This window comes from Rhinatrema bivittatum, chromosome 4 (genome assembly GCF_901001135.1).
Source record: "Rhinatrema bivittatum chromosome 4, aRhiBiv1.1, whole genome shotgun sequence".
Classification (NCBI taxonomy): Eukaryota; Metazoa; Chordata; class Amphibia; order Gymnophiona; family Rhinatrematidae; genus Rhinatrema; species Rhinatrema bivittatum.
This window is the reverse complement of record NC_042618.1, coordinates 74,816,627-74,839,588: the sequence shown is the minus strand read 5'-3', so window position 1 is coordinate 74,839,588 and position 22,962 is coordinate 74,816,627. Positions and strand designations below refer to the sequence as shown.

At 45.8% G+C, this 22,962-nt stretch overlaps 1 protein-coding gene across 2 annotated transcripts in view; it reads right to left on the bottom strand.

Moving 5' to 3' along the window:
- Positions 1-22,962, bottom strand: part of SOS2 (SOS Ras/Rho guanine nucleotide exchange factor 2) — a 230,141-nt gene that overhangs the window by 47,850 nt on the left and 159,329 nt on the right. For both annotated transcript variants that reach the window (XM_029598366.1, XM_029598367.1), the window contains exons 11-14: positions 18,684-18,765; positions 17,934-18,056; positions 15,438-15,541; positions 14,605-14,827 (exon numbers count right to left, since the gene is read on the bottom strand). In XM_029598366.1, the coding sequence (XP_029454226.1) occupies positions 14,605-14,827; positions 15,438-15,541; positions 17,934-18,056; positions 18,684-18,765 (532 nt within the window). The remainder of the gene's footprint in view (positions 1-14,604; positions 14,828-15,437; positions 15,542-17,933; positions 18,057-18,683; positions 18,766-22,962) is intronic.

The following is a 22,962-nucleotide window of genomic DNA, read 5'->3' as shown; positions in this document are numbered from 1 at the left end:
TATCTAGGGACGGCAACGAAATGGACTGATTCACATGAAACTCCGAGATTACCTTGGGCAAGAAGGATGAAATGGTACAAAGTTATAACGCCCCTGGGGTCATCCGGAGGAATGGTTCCTTACACGACAATGCCCGTAGTTCAGAGATGCGGCGAGCTTATTGTCACCAGGAACACTATTTTCAGGGTTAACGGGCTTAAGGACAGACTGCGCAGCGGCCAAAAGGAGGGCCCTGCCAAAAATTCCAATACTAGATTAAGATTCCACAAGAGAACCGGACACCGAAGGGGTGGCCAAAGGTGCATTACCCCTTTTAGAAAATGGGCTATGTCCGGATGTGCAGACAGGCAAGTTCCATTCACCTCGCCTCTGAAACAGGAAATAGCCGCTACCTGGACCTTCAAGGAATTAAGGGACAACCTTTATTCAAGCCATCCTGCAAAAATTCCAGAACTGGAGGGATTTTGGCCGTCCGAGGGGCAACACTGCGTTCCTCACACCAAGCCTCAAATACTCTCCAGACCCATACATTCGCTAAGTGTAAACTGACAAATTTTAGTATCATTACTTTTATGTGCCTTATTGTAAGCCGTTGTGATGGTCCCCACCGAACGATGGTATAGAAAAGATGTAAAATAAAATAAATAAATAAGGACGACAAGAACGTCCGCATGCAGAGCAAGGTGGTAATTACTCCCGCCGAATATCCCCGCTTCTTGAGGTGCGCCCTCTCAAGGGCCAAACCTTAAGACAAAATTGAGCCAGATCCTCGTGAAGGAGCGGACCATGCTGGAGCAGGTCCCTGTGAAGTGGGAGGCACGGGGTGTGTGTGTGTGTGTGTGTCTCCTCCAGACGTCTCCCTCATATCTGCATACCACGAGCCCCTAGGCCAATCCGGAGCCACTAGAAGGACTAATTCCCTGTGGGCCTTAATTCTGTAAATGACCCTGCCCAGCAGTGGCCACAGAGGGAAGACATATAGTAAGTCCTCTTCTGGCCAGGACTGAACAAGAGTGTCGATCCCCAGGGTCTGCTGATCTCTTCTGTGACTGAAGAATCGGGAAACCTTCGCATTGTGAGATGTGGCCAGCAGGTCGATGGACGGGAGGTCCCAGAGATCTACCGCAGCTGAAAGGCTCTGGCTGCCAACGCCCATTCTCCTGGATCCAGACTCTCCCTGTTTAGAAAGTCTGCTCTGACATTGTCTTTTCCTGTGATGTGGGAGGCCAAGATCGTTTGTAGATTCAAATCCACCCATTCCATAAGGAGATTATCTCCAGAGACACTTATTGGCTCTTGGTTCCTCCCTGGCGGTTGATGAAGGCGACAGTTGTTGCGTTGTCCGACATTACACGGTCCACCTGACCCTGGAGTAAGTGGCTGAACCGTACGTCAGTCTGACTGTCCGGGCTTCCAAGCGGTTTATGCTCCAGAGCGCGTCTTCCTTGAACCAACATCCCTGGGCCCCCAGTTCCTGACAGTGAGCTCCCCAACCCTAGAGACTCGCATCTCTCATGAGGACCAGCCAGTTCAGCAGGGACAGGTGTACACTCTTGCCCAGGCGAGTTTCCTGAAGCCACCAATGGAGCAGAGAACATACTTCCATCGGTAGGTGGAGGTGAATCGAATATTCTTGAGACAGTGGGCTCCAACATGACAGCAGGGAGCTTTGACATGGCCGCATGTGTGCCCTCACCCACAGTACTACCTCCAAGGTTGATGTCATCAAACAGAGGAGCTGAAGATAGCTCCACACCTTGGGACGTATCATCTTAGTCAACAGAAGCACTTGGGATATCAACTTCCTTATCTGCGAAGGCGGGAGGAAGACCTTGTCCTAATTGGTGTCAAACCGTACTCCCAGATATTCCAAGGACTGGGAGGGCTTGAGGCTACTTTTGTCCATGTTTACAACTCAACCAAGCTCCTGAAGCAGGGACGTCACCCTGGTGGTCACCTGGAGACTCTCTTCCAATGACTTCGCCCGGATCAACAAGTCGTCCAAGTACGGTTGCACCAGGATTCCCTTTTCTCTGCCGCCGCTACGACCACCATAATCTTGGAAAATGTTCTGGGGGTGGTAGACAGGCTGAAGGGCAGTGCCTGGAACTGATCATGGTGGCCCAGTACCGCAAAGCGTAGGAAACGCTGATGTTCTTGCCCAATTGTAATACGAAGGTAAGCCTCGGAGAGGTCCAGGGAGGTTAGGAACTCTCCCTGCGCCATTATCACGGAGCACAGAGTTTCCATGCAGAAATGAATTACCCGGTGTCGGTTGACACTCTTGAGATCCAGGATGGGGCAAAAGGAACCCTCCTTCTTGGGTACGATGAAATAGAAGGAATAACGTCCCATATTTTCCTGGGATGCAGATACTGGAATTATAACCCTCAATTTGAGGAGCCTTATATCAAGGTAGTCTCCACTGCCTGCTTCTTGTGCTGGGAGTGGCAAGGAGACATCATGAACATGTCCCGAGGAGTGCTGCGAAACCCCAGTGTGTATCCTTCTCATTTGACATCCAGTATCCATTTGTCTGATGTAATCTTGACCCATGGCTATTAGAAGAGGGATAGTCGACTCCCGATTTCCTCGTTCCGTGGATGGGTCAGCAAAACTTCATTGGGGAGTTTGGGCTGAACCTGAACTCGAACCTGCCCCTCTCTTGGGCTGTTGGCTCCGAAAGGATTGAGACCTTCCCGAGGACCAAGGACTCTGAAATGCCGAGTTTCTGTATGGCCTATAGCATTGGGGGCCTCGGATTGACCCCTCATAGGTGAGGGGCACTGTGACTGTTTTCTCTTACCTTCTGGTAGCCAGGGGACTGGAGGTCCACCCCACTTACTGGCCAGCTTTTCCAATTCGCTTTCAAAGAGGAGTGATCCCTTAAAGGGCATCTTTGTGAGGTTTTCCAGAGGTCGCATCTACTGACCAATTTCGCAGCTATAGCTGTCTTCTGGCTGCGATAACTGAGGCTACTCCTCTGGCTGAGACTACGTCAGAGCCCGTGTCAGCTAAAAAGGCAGTGGCAGGCTCCATAGCTTCTCTGGAATACGCCCGAGTCATCTACTTCTCTAGAGAGGAGCAGGCATGAGAGAGCCACCAGGGCACAACAGGAAGCAATCTATAAGGTCATTATTGTCGCGTCAAAGGCTTGCTTAACAATGGACTACATCCGCCTATCATGCGCATCCTTTAAGGCCGCTCTCCTCCCTCCACTGGGATAGTTGTTCGCTTTGAAACAGCACAGACCAACTCATCCACTTTAGAAAAACGCAGGCATTCTCTTGCCACCGGATCCAGTTGGTATAGAGCTTCTACTGCTCGACCACCTTTAAAACTTGCTTCAGGGGCATTCCATTCCAGGTCAATCAACTCCTGGATGGATTCCAACACCGGAAAACAGCAAGAGGCTTTCCGTAGAGACACCAGAATAGGATTCTTCTTAGGGTCCGTCATAGAGTCCGCCCCAGGAAATTCCAGTCTTCAGAGTCTGGGAAACCAGGGCCAGCAATTCGTTACTATGGAAAAAAACTTAATATGGTTCGATATGATTCTAAACCTGGAGGGATATCTCCTCCTCCAAGGAATCTGGATCCCCTTCTTCATCTGTTCTGGGAGAGGGAGGCCTTACCAGCTGTGGTTCCATCCAGACAGGGGCAAGAGAAGCAGACTGTGTCTGTACAAAGGCTTGAAGGTCTTGAAAAAACTCCATCCAAAAGAAGGCCACAGAGTCCATAACTAGCCCAGGAAGAACTGAATAGGTGCTGCTGAATCTTCTCTCCTATGGAAGACCCAGCCCCAGGATTATTCAGATCTGGGGTGCTTTTGGTTAAGGTTGTGGCTGATCTATCCTCTGAATGGGAAGAACCGGGCGTGGTAAAGTCTGGGGAGGTCCACTCTCCCTGGGCCTCCTCACAGTGCTGACATAAAAAAGAATCCAGGTCAGATTGAGTAACCCTAATATGGCAAGCAGCGCAGAGAGAATTGTGCTTATGTTTCTTTGCTGCCGGAGCCATTAGAGCAGTGGTTCTCAACCCTGTCCTGGGGACCCCCCCAGTCAGTCGGGTTTTCAGGATATCCACAATGAATATGCATGAGAGAAAATTTGCATGTTATGGAGGCAGTGTATGCAAATTTTCTCTCATGCATATTCATTGTGGATATCCTGAAAACCCGACTGGCTGGAGGGGTCCCCAGGACAGGGTTGAGAACCACTGCATTAGAGACAGCAGTTATGATTTCAGCTGGCTTGCACTTGAAGACTTTTTGCACATCTAAGTGGGCCACAATGAGGTGCATGCATAGCCCATGTGCTTAAGTAGTTGTGTGCACAGACTGTGTGCGAAGTTGTGCTTGTATGACTGCGTACAGCGCGTGCGCAGAGCCGGCACACATCGCGCATACCGATGCTGTATAGAGGGCAATGCGAGGCACACAAAACCGCACGCAAGATGGTGCCAACGCGGTGTGCCGACAAAGCCTGAAAGCGGGGTCTAGCCCACTGAGGGGGGGAGCCACAACCCACTCGTATGCCCACTTCCCTTTACAGCAACGGAATGGGAACGACGTCAGAATGGCACGCAGAGCAAGTCAAACATAGGAATTCTTACCAAAACCCATCCAATGACACTGAACGGGGAATTTTTTTTTTTTTAAACTTACTTGGGCTCAGTGCTTACCAGCTGAGTACAGAGACTGTCTCCGGCTGCGGTGGGGAAAGGGCTTTGGCCGTCACTGCCATGCTTGGCTTCCTGCACCTGCTGCCTTTCAGCTGCTTCAGCAGCAAAGTCCAAACCGGGAACCGGCTACTGGACCAAGGCACACCTCTGAGGGATCTCGCAAATTGCCTCATGAATTCTCAACTGGAGGAGGGACCTTTAGGTATCCCCGCAGGAGAGTGGGGCTCAATCTTTCTCCAATTTAAAGACAAAATTTCTTCTAAAGAGTACTGCGATCCTGATAGGGAAGGCATGTCCACATCTACTAGGAGACAGAGAGATACTGAAGAGCTGAGGTCACTGCAGGGGTGTAACTAAGGTGATGTTAGCTTTGAAACCTGTCTCAATCTGCTAGCAGGGGAGCATATAACCCATTGGTCCTGAGTCCATCTGGCTACACGCTAGGAAACTGTGATTCTTAAGTTCTAAAACTCACTGAACCCTAGTAACCTGTGCGTGGAATGCGGTCACAATCTAATGTACATTTTATACAAATTCTGGATTAAAGGCATAAATGAACACGATATGCTCCAAGTAAGGAATAATTTAATTTTATGTAATGGAGAAATTACTTACCTGATAATTTTGTTTTCCTTAGTGTAGACAGATGGACTCAGGACCAATGGGTATTGTGCACTTCTGCTAGCAGATGGGAAACGGAGTCAGATTTCAAAGCTGACGTCACTCTAGATATACCCCTGCAGTAACCTCAGCTCTTCAATATTCTCTTCGAAAAGCCATTGTGGATATATCTTTGCTTAAATAACTTGATTAAACTTGAACCAGTTGATTAACTTGATTAAACTTGAACCAGTTCAAGTTTTACTAATTTCCAAACTGGAGACTGCCAGTGCACTCAACCAATTAACGCAGACACCGGACAAACTGGGTGTTTTCAACTAGGGGTAGGCTGCGGCTTACCTGTATTTGCTTAGTCTCAAGGTTTGTTATCCGAGGTTCTATTTTTCTGGGGCAGCCGTGGGTGGGATGCTGAATCCATCTGTCTACATTAAGGAAAACAAAATTATCAGGTAAGTAATTTCTCCATTTCCTAGCGTGTAGCCAGATGGACTCAGGACCAATGGGATGTACAAAAGCTACTCCTGGGCAGGGCGAGAGGCTGCCCGTGGCCCACTTAATACTGCCCTTGCGAAGGCTGTGTTTTCTTGGGCCTAAACATCCAGGCGGTAGAACCTGGGGAAGGTGTGTATGGAGGACCACGTCACCGCCAGACATCTCGGCGGGCGACAGCAGCTTGGTTTGGGCCCTCGTAGAATGAGTCTTAACCTGTAGAGGTAAGGGCTTTCCTGCCTCTATATAGGCTGCCTTGATTACTTCTTTGATCCAGCGGGCTATGGCCGCCCGCAAGACCGTTTCTCCTTGTTTCTTCTTCTTGCGCACTCAAAGCAGGGTGTCAATCACGGTCTTTGAGTAACCGCGCTTCTTCAGGTGAGTCCTCTCAAGGGCCAGACTATAAGAGAGAATCTAGACGGATTTTTGTGGAGAATTGGGCCCTGCCGGAGAAGGTCCCTGTGTGGAAGTAGGCACAGAGGGTTCCCCGCAAGGAGTCTTTGCATGTCTGCATCCCATGGTCGTCTTGGCCAATCTGGGGCCACTAGTAGAACTAGTCCCTGTGATGTTCTATCTTGCGGATGACCCTGACCAGTAGTGGCCATAGGGGGAAGGCGTACAGGTCTTCCTCTGGCCAAGTGTGGACGAGAGCGTCGATTCCTTGGGATTGTGGCTCTCATCTACAGCTGAAGAACCTGGGGACTTGGGCACTGAGACGGATGGCCAGTAGATCCATGGCTGGGAGGCCCCAGTGATTTACTATTAGTTGGAAGGCTGTGGTCGACATTGTCCATTCCCCCGGGTCCAGGCTCTCTCTGCTGAGGAAGTCTGCTGAGACGTTGTCTTTTCCTGTGATGTGGGAGGCCAAGATCCCTTGTAGGTTTATCTTCACCCATGCCATGAGAGGGTCTATCTCCAGAGACACCTGCTGGCTCTTGGTTCCTCCCTGGCAGTTGATGTAAGCAACCGTTGTCTCGTTGTCCAACATTACTCGAATTGCTTTGCCTCGGAGTCTGTGGTGGAACCGCAGGCACGCTAGTCTGACTGCTCGAGCTTCCAGGCAGTTTATGTTCCATTGTCCCTGGGCCGTCAGTTCCTGACAGTGGGCTCCCCAGCTTCACAGACTCGCATCCGTGGTGAGCAAGATCCAGTTCGGTGGGAATAGGCTTACTCATCTGCTTAGGTGGTCTTCCTGTAGCCTCCACTGGAGCTGAGAACGTACCGCTGCTAGTAGCTGGAGGCAAATTGAGTAGTTCTGGGACAGTGGGTTCCATCGTACAGTAAGGAGCGCTGGAGCGGTCACATATGGGCCCTTGCCCAAGGGATGACCTCCAGGATTGATGCCATGAGGCCTAGGAATTTAAGATAGTCTCATACCTTGGGGCATGCATTGGTCATCAATCTTCGTAATTGTTCCATCAGTTTCCTTCTCCTCGGAGGAGGGAGGAAGACTTTGTTCTGTTTGGTGTCAAAACGGGCCCCCAGGTACTCCAGTGATTGAGAGGGCTGCAGACTGCTCTTGCCCGTGTTCATGCAGTAGGCTCTTGACTCTGCTGGTCACCTGCCGGCTCTCTTCCGAAGACTTTGCCCTGATCAGCCAATCTTCCAGGTAAGGGTGTACCAAGATCCCTTCCTTCTTCAGTGTTGCCGCCACGACCAACATGATTTTGGTGAAGGTTCTGGGGGCGGTTGCTAGGCAGAGGGGTAGCGCTCAGAACTGGTAATGGTGACCCAGTATCGCAAAGCGCAGGAAGCGCTGGTGATCCTGATGGACTGGGATGTGAAGGTAGGCTTCGGAAAGGTCCAGGAAGGTTAGGAACCCTCCTGGTTGAACTGCCATTATTACGGAGCGAAGAGCTTCTATGCAGAAGTGTAGAACCCACAGATGACGGTTGACGTTCTTGAGATCCAATATGGGCCGGAATGATCCTTCCTTCTTGGGAACGATAAAATAGATAGAATAGCGCCCCGTATTTTGTTGGGGCATGGGAACCGAAGTTATTGCCTTCAGACTGAGTAGTCTTGTTAGTGGTTTCTACTGCCAGTCTCTTGGAGTGGGAGTGGCAGGGTGAAATCATAAATTTGTCTCGAGGGATGCTGCAGAACTCCAGAGAGTAACCTTCTCGAATGATGATTAGAACCCATTTGTCCGACGTTATCTCGACCCATCTTTGGTAGAAGAGGGCAAGTTGACCCCCTATATCCTCTTCCTGTGGATGGGACGGTCCATTCTCACTGTGGAGCACAGCTGGAGCCTACCCCTGGGCCTGCTCCCCTCTTGGTCTGTCTGTTCCGAAAGGGCTGGGACTTTCTGGAAGGGCGAGATGTCTGGAACTGCGAGTTCCTGTAGGGTCTTAAAGTGCTGCAATCCTCTGCCCTTGGTTCTTCTGGGGGAGGGGCGCTGAGATCTTTGACTCCTATCTTCCGGTAGCCGAGGCACCCCATTTGCTGGCTAACTTCTCCAATTCACTTCCGAACAAGAGAGATCCTTTAAAATGCATTCTTGTGAGATTTGCTTTAGATGTCGCGTCCACAGACCAATTCCGTAGCCATAGTTGTCTTCTGGCTGCCACTACCGAGGCAACGCCCCTGGCTGAGGTCGCACCAGGTTTGAGCTTGCGTCCGTGAGGAAGGTTGCTGCAGGTTCCATCGTCTCACTGGTATACGTTCCGGAGTTATTTGCCTCTCTCTCGAGAGGAGTAAGCAGGAACGTGCCACCAGTGCGTAGCATGAAGCAATTTGCAGTGTCATTGCTGTTGCATCGAAGGCCTGCTTAAGGATGGATTCCAATCGTCTGTCCTGAGTGTCCTTCAATGCAGCCCCCCCCCCCCTCAACAGGAATCGTTGCTCATTTTGAGACAGCACAGACCATAGTGTCCACTTTTGGGAAACACAGGCTTTCCTTGTTGCTGGTTCTAGAGGGTATAGGGCTTCCAAGGCCCGACCCCCTTTGAAACTGGCCTTTGGGGCATCCCATTCCAGGTCAATCAGTTCCTGGATGGCTTCCATCATTGGAAATTAGCATGAGGCCTAACGAAGGGACACCAAGATGGAGTTCTTCTTTGGTTCCGCCATAGGGTCTGTGGCAGGAATACCCAGCTTCTTCAGAGTCTAGTAAACAAGGGCTGGTAATTCGTCCTTGTGGAAGAAGTGAAGTATGGTTCGGTATGGTTCCATTCCTGGAGGGATTTCTCCTTCTTCCAGGGAGTCACTCATCATCTGAGGTGTCTGGGTCCCTGTTAGGGAAGTTCTTTGTTAGGCGAGGCATGTCCCAAGGCATCCAAGCTGGGCCGGGAGGATCTTGTGCTTCCGGCAGGGGTTGAGCCTGGGGCAGAGCTGTGGCTGATTGCGCCTGAACGAAGGCTTGCAGCCCTCGGAAACATTCCAACCAGGGGACTCTGAGTAGGGGCCCCAGAGGTGCCCTCCTGTGGGGAAGCCATCTCGGAGATGCATAGGTCCGGGGAGCTATCGTCAGTAATTCCGGAACCATCTTCCGACAGTAAGGGGCCAGGCTTTGGTTCCCCCTGGGCTTCTTCGCAATGCTGACACAGGCATGACTCCAATTCAGGCAGGATCTTATGTGGCAGGCTGTGCAAAGCAAGTGCCTTCTGGCCTTCTTGGGTGCTGGTGCCATTGTCTCTATGTGTAAACCACTAACTAGGCTCAAGAACTGATCACAAAAGAAAAACCCTAACCCTGACTAACTACCAGAATCAGGGCAGGCAGGGCTGTGACCGGACCTGCACCATCTACTGGAGACAGAGTAAGACTGAGGGGCTGTGACTGGCACAGGGGCATATATGGCTCCGCCCACAAGTTTTGCTCTGTCTCCATCTACTGGTGCGGAGTCACAACCCAGGTGTCCTGGACTGATCCTGGTACGTACAGGGAACATGAATTTACCCAAGGGAAGTCTTGCCTAACAAATCTGCTTCATTTTTTTGAAGGTGTTAATAAACATGTGGATAAAGGTGAACCGGTAGATGTAGTGTATTTGGATTTTCAGAAGGCGTTTGACAAAGTCCCTCATGAGAGGCTTCCACGAAAACTAAAGAGTCATGGGATAGGAGGCGATGTCCTTTCATGGATTACAAACTGGTTAAAAGACAGGAAACAGAGAGTAGGATTAAATGGTCAATTTTCTCAGTGGAAAAGGGTAAACAGTGGAGTGCCCCAGGAATCTGTACTTGGACCGGTGCTTTTCAATATATATATAAATGATCTGGAAAGGAATACGACGAGTGAGGTTATCAAATTTGCGGATGATACAAAATTATTCAGAGTAGTTAAATCACAAGCTGACTGTGATACATTACAGGAGGACCTTGCAAGACTGGAAGATTTGGATGCCCAATGGCATATGAAATTTAATGTGGACAAGTGCAAGTTGTTGCATATAGGGAAAAATAACCCTTGCTGTAGTTACACAATGTTAGGTTCCATATTAGGAGCTACCACCTAGGAAAAAGATCTAGGCATCATAGTGGATAATACTTTAAAATTGTCGGCTCAGTGTGCTGCAGCAGTCAAAAAAGCAAATAGAATGTTAGGAATTATTAGGAAGGGAATGGTTAATAGAACGGAAAATGTCATAATGCCTCTGTTTCGCTCCATGGTGAGACCGCACCTTGAATACTATGTACAATTCTGGTCGCCGCATCTCAAAAAAGATATAGTTGCGATGGAGAAGGTACAGAGAAGGGCAACCAAAATGATAAAGGGGATGGAACAGCTCCCCAATGAGGAAAAGCTGAAGAGCTTAGGGCTGTTCAGCTTGGAGAAGAGACGGCTGAGGGGGGATATGATAGAGGTCTTTAAGATCATGAGAGGTCTTGAACGAGTAGATGTGACTCGGTTATTTACACTTTCGAATGATAGAAGGACTAGGGGGCATTCCATGAAGTTAGCAAGTAATACATTTAAGACTAATCGGAGAAAATTCTTTTTCACTCAACGCACAATAAAACTCTGGAATTTATTGCCAGAGGAGGTGGTTAGTGCAGTTAGTGTAGCTGGGTACAAAAAAGGTTTGGATAAGTTCTTGGAGGAGAAGTCCATTAATGGCTATTAATCAATTATACTTAGGGAATAGCCACTGCTATTAATTGCATCAGTAGCATGGGTTCTTCTTAGTGTTTGGGTAATTGCCAGGTTCTTGTGGCCTGGTTTTGGCCTCTGTTGGAAACAGGATGCTGGGCTTGATGGACCCTGGTCTGACCCAGCATGGCAATTTCTTATGTTCTTATGTAAACGTGGTTGTGCGTGTAGATACGCGCCCGGGTGTGCTCAGTTGAGCGCGCCGCTGTGCACGCAGCTATGCGCGTGTCTGAATTGGATGCACGCCAAGTTAGGCGCATCGGCCGCCCGGCCTGCCCCGTGCGTATCGCCGGTCGAGAAGGGAAGATGGCGCCGATGACCCCCGCGTGTAAGATGGTGCCCCTGAGGGTCTCCACATGTGTGGACCCTTGCACCAGATCGGGGCCTAGCCCAAGGCTGCTCAACCCGATTGGTGCTCCCTTCTAACCTTGCCAGCGACAGATTCGAAACTGCAATCCGAGCTCTGGAGACCTGAATTTAAAGATTTTTTTCTTACCTGGTCTCAGTGCTTACCGATCGTGTGTCGGACGGTCTCCAGCTGCCGGTGGGGGGGGATTACCTTCATCGCCGCGCTCGTTTCTGCACCCACTGCTTTTCAGCCAAACTGTGGGCTAAGTCCACGCCGGGAACTGGCTACCGGACCAAGGCACACCTCTGAGGGATATCTGAGATCAACCTCAGGAATTCTCGACTGGGGGAGGAACCGTTAGGTATCACCGCAGGAGAGCGGGGCTCAATCTTCCTTAAGGTAAATTTTGTTTCTTCTTTGCTGTAATTCTTAACACTGTTCTAGTGTGTGGGATAGTGTCTGCATCTGCTAGGAGATACTGAAGAGGTATATCTAGAGTGATGTCAGCTTTGAAATGTGACTGTCTCCCATCTGCTAGCAGAAAAGCACAAAACCCATTGGTCCTGGGTCTATCTGGCTACACACTATGAAATGGAGTTTTCTGCCATCTGAAGAAAAGCTAATAGTAAGGAGAAAGTAGTAGGGATACAGGTTGAAGTAAAGAAGATAAAGTGACAGGGATAACAACATGGGAGAGAGATGAGGAAGGAAACTGTAGAGAAGAGACCTAGATTTTGGGTGCAGTAATATGCACAAGACAACTTTCCAGTACCCACAGTCAGCTGCCTCTAAGTTCCTGTCACTCTTACTCTCTGAGAGCTGGAAACAGGTCTGGTTTTTAGGATAAGCAAAATATATAAATTTGCCACTGAACTAAAGCCATTAGTGGCCCCTGATAAAATGCCTAATTCAGGTCATCACAGGCTCTTCCTTTGCAGCAATAAAAACTAACTCTTTTGGAACAGTATATCTTATGTTTGTCCCATAAGATCTCACCTTCAACTTCCTCCTTAAGGACACATTTTCTTTTGTGTCACAATGTAGTCCCCTAGGTCCATAATTTTAATTTTAATTAATTTTACTGAGCAGTTTTAGTAAAGTAAAACTCAGTTTTATAACACCATCATTAGCACTCGGAAAACCAAGATTTTAAACATCAAGGGGTGTCAACAATTCTCACATTAATCATTAGCAGTTCAAAAGAATTTAATAGTGCAAACGGTAAGCAGCTGAGTTTAGCTCTGCACTGACAGCTGCTCACTGTGATTGGCTCAATACCAAACACAAATATTCGCCTAAGGTGATTCTCTTTTCATATGATTTCCAAAGAGTTTTTTTTTTTGGAGAGTGGAGGAGGGCAATGGCATTTCACTATTCGAACTCTATTACAGAGGAACAGATGCAGCTAGGCAGAACATGAGTGAGACAATATGCTTGTATCGCACTGGAGGGCATATTCTCAAAGCATTTCAACAGTTTTATTTGGGCTGTCTGAAAATTGCTCTCCCACAATGCAGCTAAGGTGGCCAACACATTGTGGAACAGCACTCGGACATTTAGCTGCATTGAGAGTCTGTGTTCCCGGAGATATGCTTAGGTTGGGAAGAGGAAAGTGAAGTATGTGTGCAGATGGCATTTTCAATGCTCTGTAACATACTTTTCCATCAAAAAATCTATCAAAAGAAAAGGCTGGTGCATGTGACCATACATGCTTTGTCCCGGGGCAGTTTTCAAAGGGAAAGTACACCAAGTATGTTCCCTTTGAAAACTGATGCAAGCCCCGCCAGGTAGAAAGTAGGCCTGAGTGTGGATGAGCAGTTTAAAAATTGCTAACCCCCCCTTCCTCCCCCCTCGATATTTTAATGACCAGGAAAGATGCTTCCGTTATGGCAGTGCAGCTGTACACTTCAGAAGCATGTACTCATGTCTCTGCCACTCCTTCTTAAAAGCACAGACATTTGGATCATCGCTTCTCGGCCTTTTGGCTAACATCGTGTAGAATCAAAACGCAGAGCTTTGAGCTATGGGCCAAGGAAGGCTCCCTTCTCTGCATTTTTGGCAGAGACAAAGAAATGGTATAATAGGGATTAAAATTAAACTCCTGCTCACAAAAAAAAAAAAAAGTGGTTTTGCTGAGAAAAGAAACTTACTAGCAGAAATGCCTTCTTTATCTGAATTAAGCAGCTTTAATAAATAAAAAAACTTCCTTGGTTTAACAGACTGAACAGCTCTTGAGCAAGCAGAATTTTAACATTAAGTCGCTTCGCTAATGTTAAAAACATATGAATGCTTAGTCACTCAGGTAATAAAGTCAAATAACTGACCTAACTCTCATGCCTATAATTGGCTTGATATTTATCATGCTGGCAAAAGGTGCCTAAGAGTTAATTTTTTTGAAAAGCATTAACTGCAAGAAAACGAGGCTCGTTTTCCTTGCATCAGTTAAGCCTGATTCATGTTTAGGAAACCATTTTTTTTTCAAATTGCGACATCTGCCCCATCTGGAGGCGTGCTGATGCCAACACCGGCTAATAGTCCTTCATGCAGCACTGCTATCTTGAGCTTCATTGAAAGTTATTTCACCATCAGACAGCAGGGGACCAGCCAGGGTGGTTCAATCTCACCAAGGGGATATCCAGATTGTGATATGTACTGGGTGGTTTCACTAGTAGTTTCCAATACAACAATTCTTAACGCCTTGGTATTTTATCGTTTATAAACTCATGGGTGAGACGGCTCCTTTTTGTCCACCAAGAAGAGCATTTAAGAGGCATTTTATTATTATTTGTTGTCAGGGGTTTCCCCCTGAGGAAGCTGGTAGCAGCAAAACAAGGGCCTTGGGGATTTGGCATCTTACTCAGGATATGCAACACACAGATTTATAATCAGATGTAGGGTTATGAATATGTTTGGAAGTGCATTCAATGATAGTTTCATCAAATATGTCATATAATGATATTGCTGTATAAGATGTACGTGAACATTCGCTGCTCCCATTTGGCATAGTTGTTATTATTGATACCATATAATCCAAACTGTTGATAAAATTTAGTATAATGTGCCATGCTATGTGTGTAAGTACTAAAGGATCTTTGTACACAGCTGACAGTACATAATTCTTTGTACTTTGTTCTGTGTGTAGGTATTAAATGATTTTTATACATCGTATGTATGTATATGAGACACGTATTTCTGTCTAGTTGAAGATTTAGATTTTCTGGTACTTATTTGTTTTATTTTTGAAAAATGTGTTAATAAAGCTTTGATTTTATTCATATACATTAATGCTCTCTCTCATCCTTTGGGCAATTTTCTTATATATAAATGTATATATATAGATAAAACACAACTGTTCAGAGTATGTACCTGTAAAGATCAGATTCCAGAAGGGTCAGCTGGCGAGCTATTTCTATTGGATGAAGGGTCATAAGGTCAAAGGTTTCAAACTGTCCAACCCGGCTAATGTGCCATTCAATAGGAGGTGGAGGGCTCTCAAAGGTGATGTTATGGCTAATACCATTAGCCTGAGCTTGTTTCTTCCTTCTGATGATCTTCACAATGGACTCCACCCATTTCTTCATGGATTTTCCTACAAAATAAAAGAAAAAACATACAGGAAATTTCCAACTCAAGTAATGTTTCACAATAATACACCACTCAAATCTTTCACACTAGCTCCTAGAGAATGCCAAGCAACATTTCCAGAGATTATTATTAGAGAAGCTGTGTGCTCAGTTAAAACTAAATTAACACTTATTGAGAAAAAAAAAATAATCCCCAAAACAAAATAATCTGACACTGCTAAATATTATCAATACCTAATTCATTTGTATATGCTCTAATGAAAAATGTCTAGCTCATATTGTAAAATATTCAGATATGTTTTTCAGGGGGGGGGGGAGGAACAACCTTATTCACTTTATGAACTGGGTTGACAGAATCAGAGTAATACAAGTTAGCATCTCTAGAACAAACTGCATTTCAGCCTGCAAGCTGGGGAAATTACTTTGCTGTCTGAATCAGCTGTATTACTCTGAAATCCCCAGATCTGCATTCTCATGAGATCGACTGAGTTATTTATTCTTTAGGAGGAAGGTACCATGAGCAAAGCTGTAACAAGGCACTGCAAGACTACTCCATCTCTCTGCACAGCATTCTGAGTAGCCGCAACATTCAGGAACATAAATCAAACTACTTACCTTTAACACCTGAGATAAATGATTCCAGTCTATCGAGCAATTCGGAATCTCTCTCAAAATCATAAAAATGGTGTTCAACCCAGTGCCGAAAGACATTTAACACCCTAAAGGAGAAGGAAAGCGTTGGTTATTAATCCAGACACTCATTCCATCTTATCTGAACAACTGCTCGTCAGATGTGCGACATGCCCTTCTTATGGGTTATGCAACATCAAGACATCCACCTCCCTAAATGAGGAACAGAAGCAAGGCATAAAAATCAAATACAATCAAACAACAACCCAGTTATCAACAAATACAAAGAAATAAAAAAGCAAAAAGCAATGCCCATGTTACAGCTATCAAACAAAACAAATACAAGTAAAATAAATACCCCTTCTCAATACCAACCTTCCACAGGAAGTAGGAACTGACAAATATAATATCCAGCAACAACAAAAATAGTGGACAATATTTAGAATACAACAAGAAACCCTCCTCCCTCTCCTAATGCACTGAATGACCTTCCTAATGGAGAGAATCAGTACAAACATCCTACTAGATTACTGAGATATAAGGGCCACATCCCATCAGGATGCTGCAATCTAAAGTAACTGTAACTGCCTCAAGATCTTATTGAATCACCACACAAAAAAGGAGCCATGGTAATCCAAATGCAATGACACGGGAGCATAGATTAAGGTTGGCAAATCCAAAGCTTTAAAATAAGGCTTCAATGGAATGGTAGCATCACCAATTAACAAGACTTCTGGAGACTGTAGGAGACCGGAAACTGATGTCCCAACAACCACCTATTTAGTTAAAAATGACACAAACCATTCAAGGACTGTGCCTGCCATGCTGACTTCTGTCAACCTGTCTCGTCTCTGGATGCACAGAAAAATTCTTTACATTCATTACACATTATAGGATGAACACAAGAGATTACAAAGTTGGAAGGCAGATGCTGCTCAGAGACCAGCTAAGCAGGTATGGTGATAAATAGGTAGTTGGAAGGGATATTATATTTTAAACATGTTTTTAAATGGCAAGCATCTCTCTAAGATACAGCAGGTAAGAACAAAACAGAAATATTTTGTTTTAGATATTAGTTTTTATTTGAATTCTACAGGGCTTACAGGAAAGTACTTTACCTTTCAGAAAGAAATTGAAAGCACTTGCAGAACATTTCTCTTAAGAATCTTACTGTTCTTTCTTTAATAAATGCAAGGACTTGTGACTATAAATGATATATATATATATCCGGGTAATGCTGACATGACTGGAATGTAGATTTGGTTGCTAGATGTTTTAGGGACCAGTTTTAAGGATAAGAAATTGCTGAAATTGTTATCTGATAAGTAATGATCTGTAATTTATTGCCATTTCACACTGACTGCAATCCACCATGAGGTTTATGATAAGGCAGAATATCAAGTCTGAATAAATAAAATGACTGGCAAGGCAAGGAGCAAAGTGATGCACTTAAAGGTGCAGGAAAAAGAACAGAGATTCAAGCTGTGATGTGTATGGACACCAGTATTATGTCGTCAGTATTATGTATCTGATCCATGTTATATTAACTAAATGTTCACGTTTTATTGTGCTAATTAATTTGTTCTGCTTTTACTCTACACATCAGTGCTTATTTCAGTTTTTCCTTAGCATATACTTATGGTGTACGATTAGCCTATTGCTCTTTAGTAGTTTGAAATATTTTATAATTTAAAACTTTCATGAAATGAGAACAAACACCAATAAGTACAGCTTAAAACTGCCTGTGCTCAGAACAAGCACCAATAAGGTCAAAGACAATAATAATCCAACAAGAGAACTGAACAGCCCATCACACCCCAACATTGTCAAATCAAAAACTAATCTTATAAACCACTAACCTCTTATCCCTTTAGTTAAAACTCTAGAACACCCCGTTGACCTATTTATCTCACTTGATTACATTGTCAATGTTCATGCCCATGTATATTATATTATGTGATTATATTTAGTCATAGTTTGAGTCATGCCAATGTGTATGTATTGTGGTAAACCATTGTGATCTTTATTTGGAACAACGGTATATAAAATAACTAAATACATTTTCTATAAGAAAATAAACTTTAGATATTTGAGTAAGACTATTCCTCTTCTGTTTTATTTTGCGCATTTTCTAATGGTTTGGTGCAACCTTGCATCTGATTGCCCTAGCCTCAGCGCAATCACAAAAGTGACATTCTGCCTCAAAGCATCATATTGGCCTACCTTCTCTGTTAATAGACGTGTCTGTCCAGTAAAAGATGGGGGGAGAAAAAATGTCAGTTAAACCAAAGCCTGAGGTATGGCACTTTGCCACGTGACTACAGCAATCTCTGGTCAGCCACTTGCATGGAGAGGGGTGAGGCTATCGCACAGGAAGTTACACAACCCAATGAATAGGGATAGGAAAGCTGCAGGCTGGAAGAGATGGGAAAAGAAAACCCTCAAATGTACCACCACTGGAAGAGAAGGCAGAGTTCAAACCTGAGTTGCACCGGCTGTACATATTCTTTCCGAAATCTTTTAAGGTCTGCACCGATTGGCTGCTCTCCCTTCTCTACTGCGAGCCGATCTGCTTCCGTGGGCTCAGGCTCTGGGATCTCAAACCTACAAGCAGGAAGGCACAATGAAAGTTGGACATGTGGTGAACCCAGACGAGCACACAAGACAGACATCCAGCAACTCTTAAATGTATTTTTCAGTTTCTCAAGTAAAATACAGGCGATTAGACTGTACAGATAACCATTTCTGAAATCATGAAGCAAAAACATCCAACCAGGACTATGCCCAAAATGTAAAAGAATTCTAAATCTCTCTCCACAAAGATCTACTGCAGTACAGAATGGAATCTTAAATGCCCTCTTTCCTTCCAAATTCTGGCACTGAGCAAGCGCAGTCTTCTGCCTCTGCCAGAGAACTTGCCTCACATCATCTGTGCTGACATCCTCATGTGATTCTTACTGTTCTGCTCTGTACAAAGCACATGTCCTTTGTCATCCATCAGGGGGTCTCATGCCTTTCCCTCTCTCAATCAGGGGAATTTTTCCTAATAAGAGTGGCTTCGCTTGTCTTCTACTGGCATCAGAACCCACTTAGTGCAACTTCTTGTATCAAGAGGTGCACAGTACCACTATTACGTTGATAAGAGCAGCTCACAGTCTCAATAAACGTAAGAGCATAGGCATGGAAGGGGATTTATAATGAGAATCAATCTACAGGGGAAGGGTCATTTACCTTTCAATCAACATGGTCAACAGCTCCTGCGGCTTACAGAAGGACCGATAAGTAGTGAGGAACGTGCGCACAAAGTTAGGGTCTGCAAAAACAGAAGGAGACAAGGCAAAGCATTAGGTATTATCCTGGACTAATGGATGCAGAAACCTAAAAATTACAATAGTGCGGGACAGGAAAAATACAGAATGATACAGTGCTTTTAAAAGGTGATTATGCCAGCATGATTTCTGTTACTAAAATGAATTTATAGACTTCAAGAAGTAAGAATATTTAAAAACTGGAACTTTGATATGTTTTTGTACTATATAATATTTATAATTTTAATCTCTCTTTTTTTTTAAGATCTTAAGAAAGGTCAAATATTTTTCCTGCAAGCCTCTGGAAGGAGAATTAATGTCACAAACTATTTTCAAGTTACCGTATTTTTCGCTCCATAAGACGCACCTGACCATAAGACGCACCTAGGATTCAGAGGGGGAAAATTAAAAAAAAAAAAAATTGTGCTAAACCGGCTCTGCGTCTGGGCGTCTTATGGAGCAAATTAGGGGAGTGCATAGCTTTTTTTTTTCTCCCCATTTTGTTTTCGGGTCTGGGGAGGGCCATTTCGGTCCACTCCCCAGATCAGAAAACTTTTTTCTCTGGGAACCCCTCCCCCCCCCCCAAAAAACCCCCCATCCCAACCCTTTAAATTAACAACCCCCACCCTCCTGACCCCCCCAAGACCTGCCGACTTAATTTACCGCAAACCCCCCCCTGACCCCCCCAAGACCTGCCGACTTAATTTACCGCAACCCCCCACCCTCCTGACCCCCCCAAGACCTGCCAAACGTCCCTGGTGGTCCAGCGGGGGTCCAGGAGCGGTCCGGGAACGATCTCCTGGGCGTGGGCCAGTGACATAGTGAGGGCAAAGGGCCGTCGGCGCCATTTTGATTACTGGCAGCCGACGGCCCACGCCCAGGAGATCGTTCCCGGACCGCTCCTGGACCCCCGCTGGACCACCAGGGGCGTTTGGCAGGTCTTGGGGGGGTCAGGAGGGTGGGGGGTTGCGGTAAATTAAGTCGGCAGGTCTTGGGGGGGTCAGGAGGGTGGGGGGTTGCGGTAAACTAAGTCGGCAGGTCTTGGGGGAGTCAGGGGGGGGGTTGTTAGATTTTTGTTTGTTTTTTTTATATTCGCTCCATAAGACGCACATACATTTTCCCCCCACTTTTGGGGGAAAAAAAGTGCGTCTTATGGAGCGAAAAATACGGTATATCCAAGAAGAAACCACATTGCCAAGAGCTAGTCAGCACTTTCCTTAATGTTGGACTTTTCGGAGGCAAGAGTAGGGGTGAGGGAAAGGGACAAAATACCCAGGATGGGAAGACGACAAACAACTGAGGAGAAAAAGCAACTCTCAGGAACTTTTGTCTGACCTCATTCACAGGCCAGATTAAATACAAAGTCACAATCAGCTTTATACAAAGAGGAAAGGTTTTCCTTCATTCTTCCCAGACTCTCATTGACAGAGCCATGGAACCACCCAGAAGGAAGGAGAAAGAAAATGCTATATAAAAGGATTTTGTTCAAAACTGGTTTATATTTGAGGATAAATTGGTAAACCTAAAAGTGTTTAAAAAAAAAAAAAAAAGCAGATTTTTGCTTAACTAAAAAAGTATCCGCAAAGATTTCACGTATTTGACAGGAGTGCGTGCACAGACCTTGGGGTAAGCTCTGTGGTAACTACTGATCCCATGCAGAGACTACTCCCAACATCTTCCTCTCCCGCAGCCCATACATACCTTATGGATGGATGGATGACATATCTCCCCCTCAAGACCACATACAATTGTGCTCATACGTTTACATATCCCTGGCAGAATTTGTAAGATGTGTAGCATTTTAAGAAAACACGAGTGATCAGACAAAACATGTCAGTTATGTTTAATGTGTTTCAAATTAAAGTATAATGCATCACAGAATAGTACAATCATTAAACGAGCCATAGCAATAAAGGAAATAATAAAATGGTCCTGTTCAATAGTTTGCATACCTTTGAATGTTGGCACATCCAGGTTGAGATGGGAATGAAGGTGAGGTATCCACACCTATGCCCTTGTTTGATTGTAATTAGTGTCTATGTATAAGGAGAAATTACTACTTACCTGACAATTTCCTTTTCTTTAGTACAGACAGGTGAATCCAGAACCAGTGGGTTATGCACCTCTACCAGCAGATGGAGACAAAGCAAAGCTGATATCACGGTGTATATATATCAGCCCACCAGTATTCTCTGCAAAAGCCAACTGTGAACAAATTAACAAAAATTGATTATTAACAGATAACCATTCCAGCACGCAGTCAACTGGAAACACTGAGCTCAGACAAAGAGCATAACACTAGTCTAGGGACTGGACTGACACTTACCAGTACTCCCTGGAACCCGCAGCTACGCAGGAGGACCATAGCACAACCATTCAGCAGCCAAGGGTGGGAAGTGGATTCACCTGTCTGTAATAAAGAAAAGGAAATTATCAGGTAAGTAGTAATTTCTCCTTTCATAGCATTCACAGACAGGTGAATCCAGAAGCAGTGGGATGTACCAAAGCTCCTCCCAAACAGAGCGGGAGGCTGCCCGTGGTCCAATCAACACCACACGCGCAAAAATTGTCTCTTCCCGGGCCTGCACATCTAGGCAGTAATGCCTGGAAAAGGTGTGTAAGGACCACATCGTAGCTCGGCAAATGCGACAGGAGACAACAATGTAACCTCCGCCCATGACACTGCCTGAGCCCTAGTGGAATGAGCCCTAACCTAACTAGGTAATGGCTGCTCAGCATCCACATATGCAGCCGTGACTACCTCCTTAATCCAGCAGGCTATTGTAGCCCGCGACGCCAGCTCACCCTGTCTACTTCCACTATGGAGAACAAACAGGCGATCCATCTTCCTGAGAGGTTTAGAAACCTCCAAATACCTCAAGATATGCCTCTTGACATCCAAGGGTCGTAACAGGCGGTACTCCTCCGCATCTCTTTCCCTGTCCAGAGACAGCAGGGTGAAAATCTAAAACCACTGTTGGCAAAAACGAAGGAACAGTATGCAGTTGTATCGCCCCGTAGTCATTCGTAGAAAAGGCTCCCGGCAAGAAAAGGCCTGCAGTTCAGAAACACTACACACCAAACAAATTGCCACAAAAAATACCGTTTTCAAGATTAGTAACCTAAAGGAAAGGCTACGTATTGGTCAAAAAGTAGGGCCCGCCAAAAAATCCAAAACTAGATTAAGATTTCACAAAGGCACCAGCAAACACAAGGGAGGATGAAGATGCATTACTCCTTTTAAGAAATGGGCCACATCTGAATGAGTCGACAAGGGTCCAGCATTCATTTGACCTTAAAAACAGGCAAGAGCCACCACCTGTACTTTCAATGAATTAAGAGCCAACCCTTTACTCAGTCTATCTTGCAAAAATTCCAAAATGAGTGGGATCTTAACAGAACAAGGTGGAACCCCTTGATCTTCCTCAAGCCTCAAACACTTGCCAAACCTGCACACAGGTTAAGGAAGTGGAGAACTTTCTCGCTTGGAGCAAGGTGGAAATCACCATAGCAGAATATCCACACTTCAGCAACCGAGCCCTCTCAAATTGTGTCGGATCTTTATGAAGAACCGGCCCCTGCTGAAGCAGATTCCTGTGAGATGGAAACCAGAGAGGAGAGTCCACCAGGAGCCTTCGCAAATCTGCATACCACGGTCTCCTGGGCCAATTCGGTGCCACCAGAATCACCATCCTCGTGTGACTCCCATTCTACTGGATCCAGGCTCTGTCTGCTGAGAAAGTCAGCTCTTACGTTATCTTTTCCTGCAATGTGCAAGGCTGAGATCTTCTGAAGATGCACTTCCGACCATTCCATAAGTTGGGCTATTTCCTGTAATAATTGCTGGCTCTTGGTTCCTCCCTACCGTTTGATGTAAGCCACTGTCGTTGCATTTTCCAACATTATCTGGACCACTCGGTCGAATCGCAAGCATGCCAACTGGATGGCATGGGCTTCTAGTCAATTGATGCTCCAGAGACTCTTCTGTACTCCAGCGCCCTTGAGCTGTCAGCTGCTGACAGTGAGCTCCCCAACTCTGGAGGCTGGCATCTGTTGTGAGTACTTGCCAGTCCAGTGATCTTAGGGAACCCCTCCCTCTTCCTTACATGATCAGCTTGCAACCACAACTGCAGGTGAATGCAGATCTCCATCTGCAGGTGGAGCTGAATCGAATAGTCCTGAGACTGTGGGTTCCAATGAGA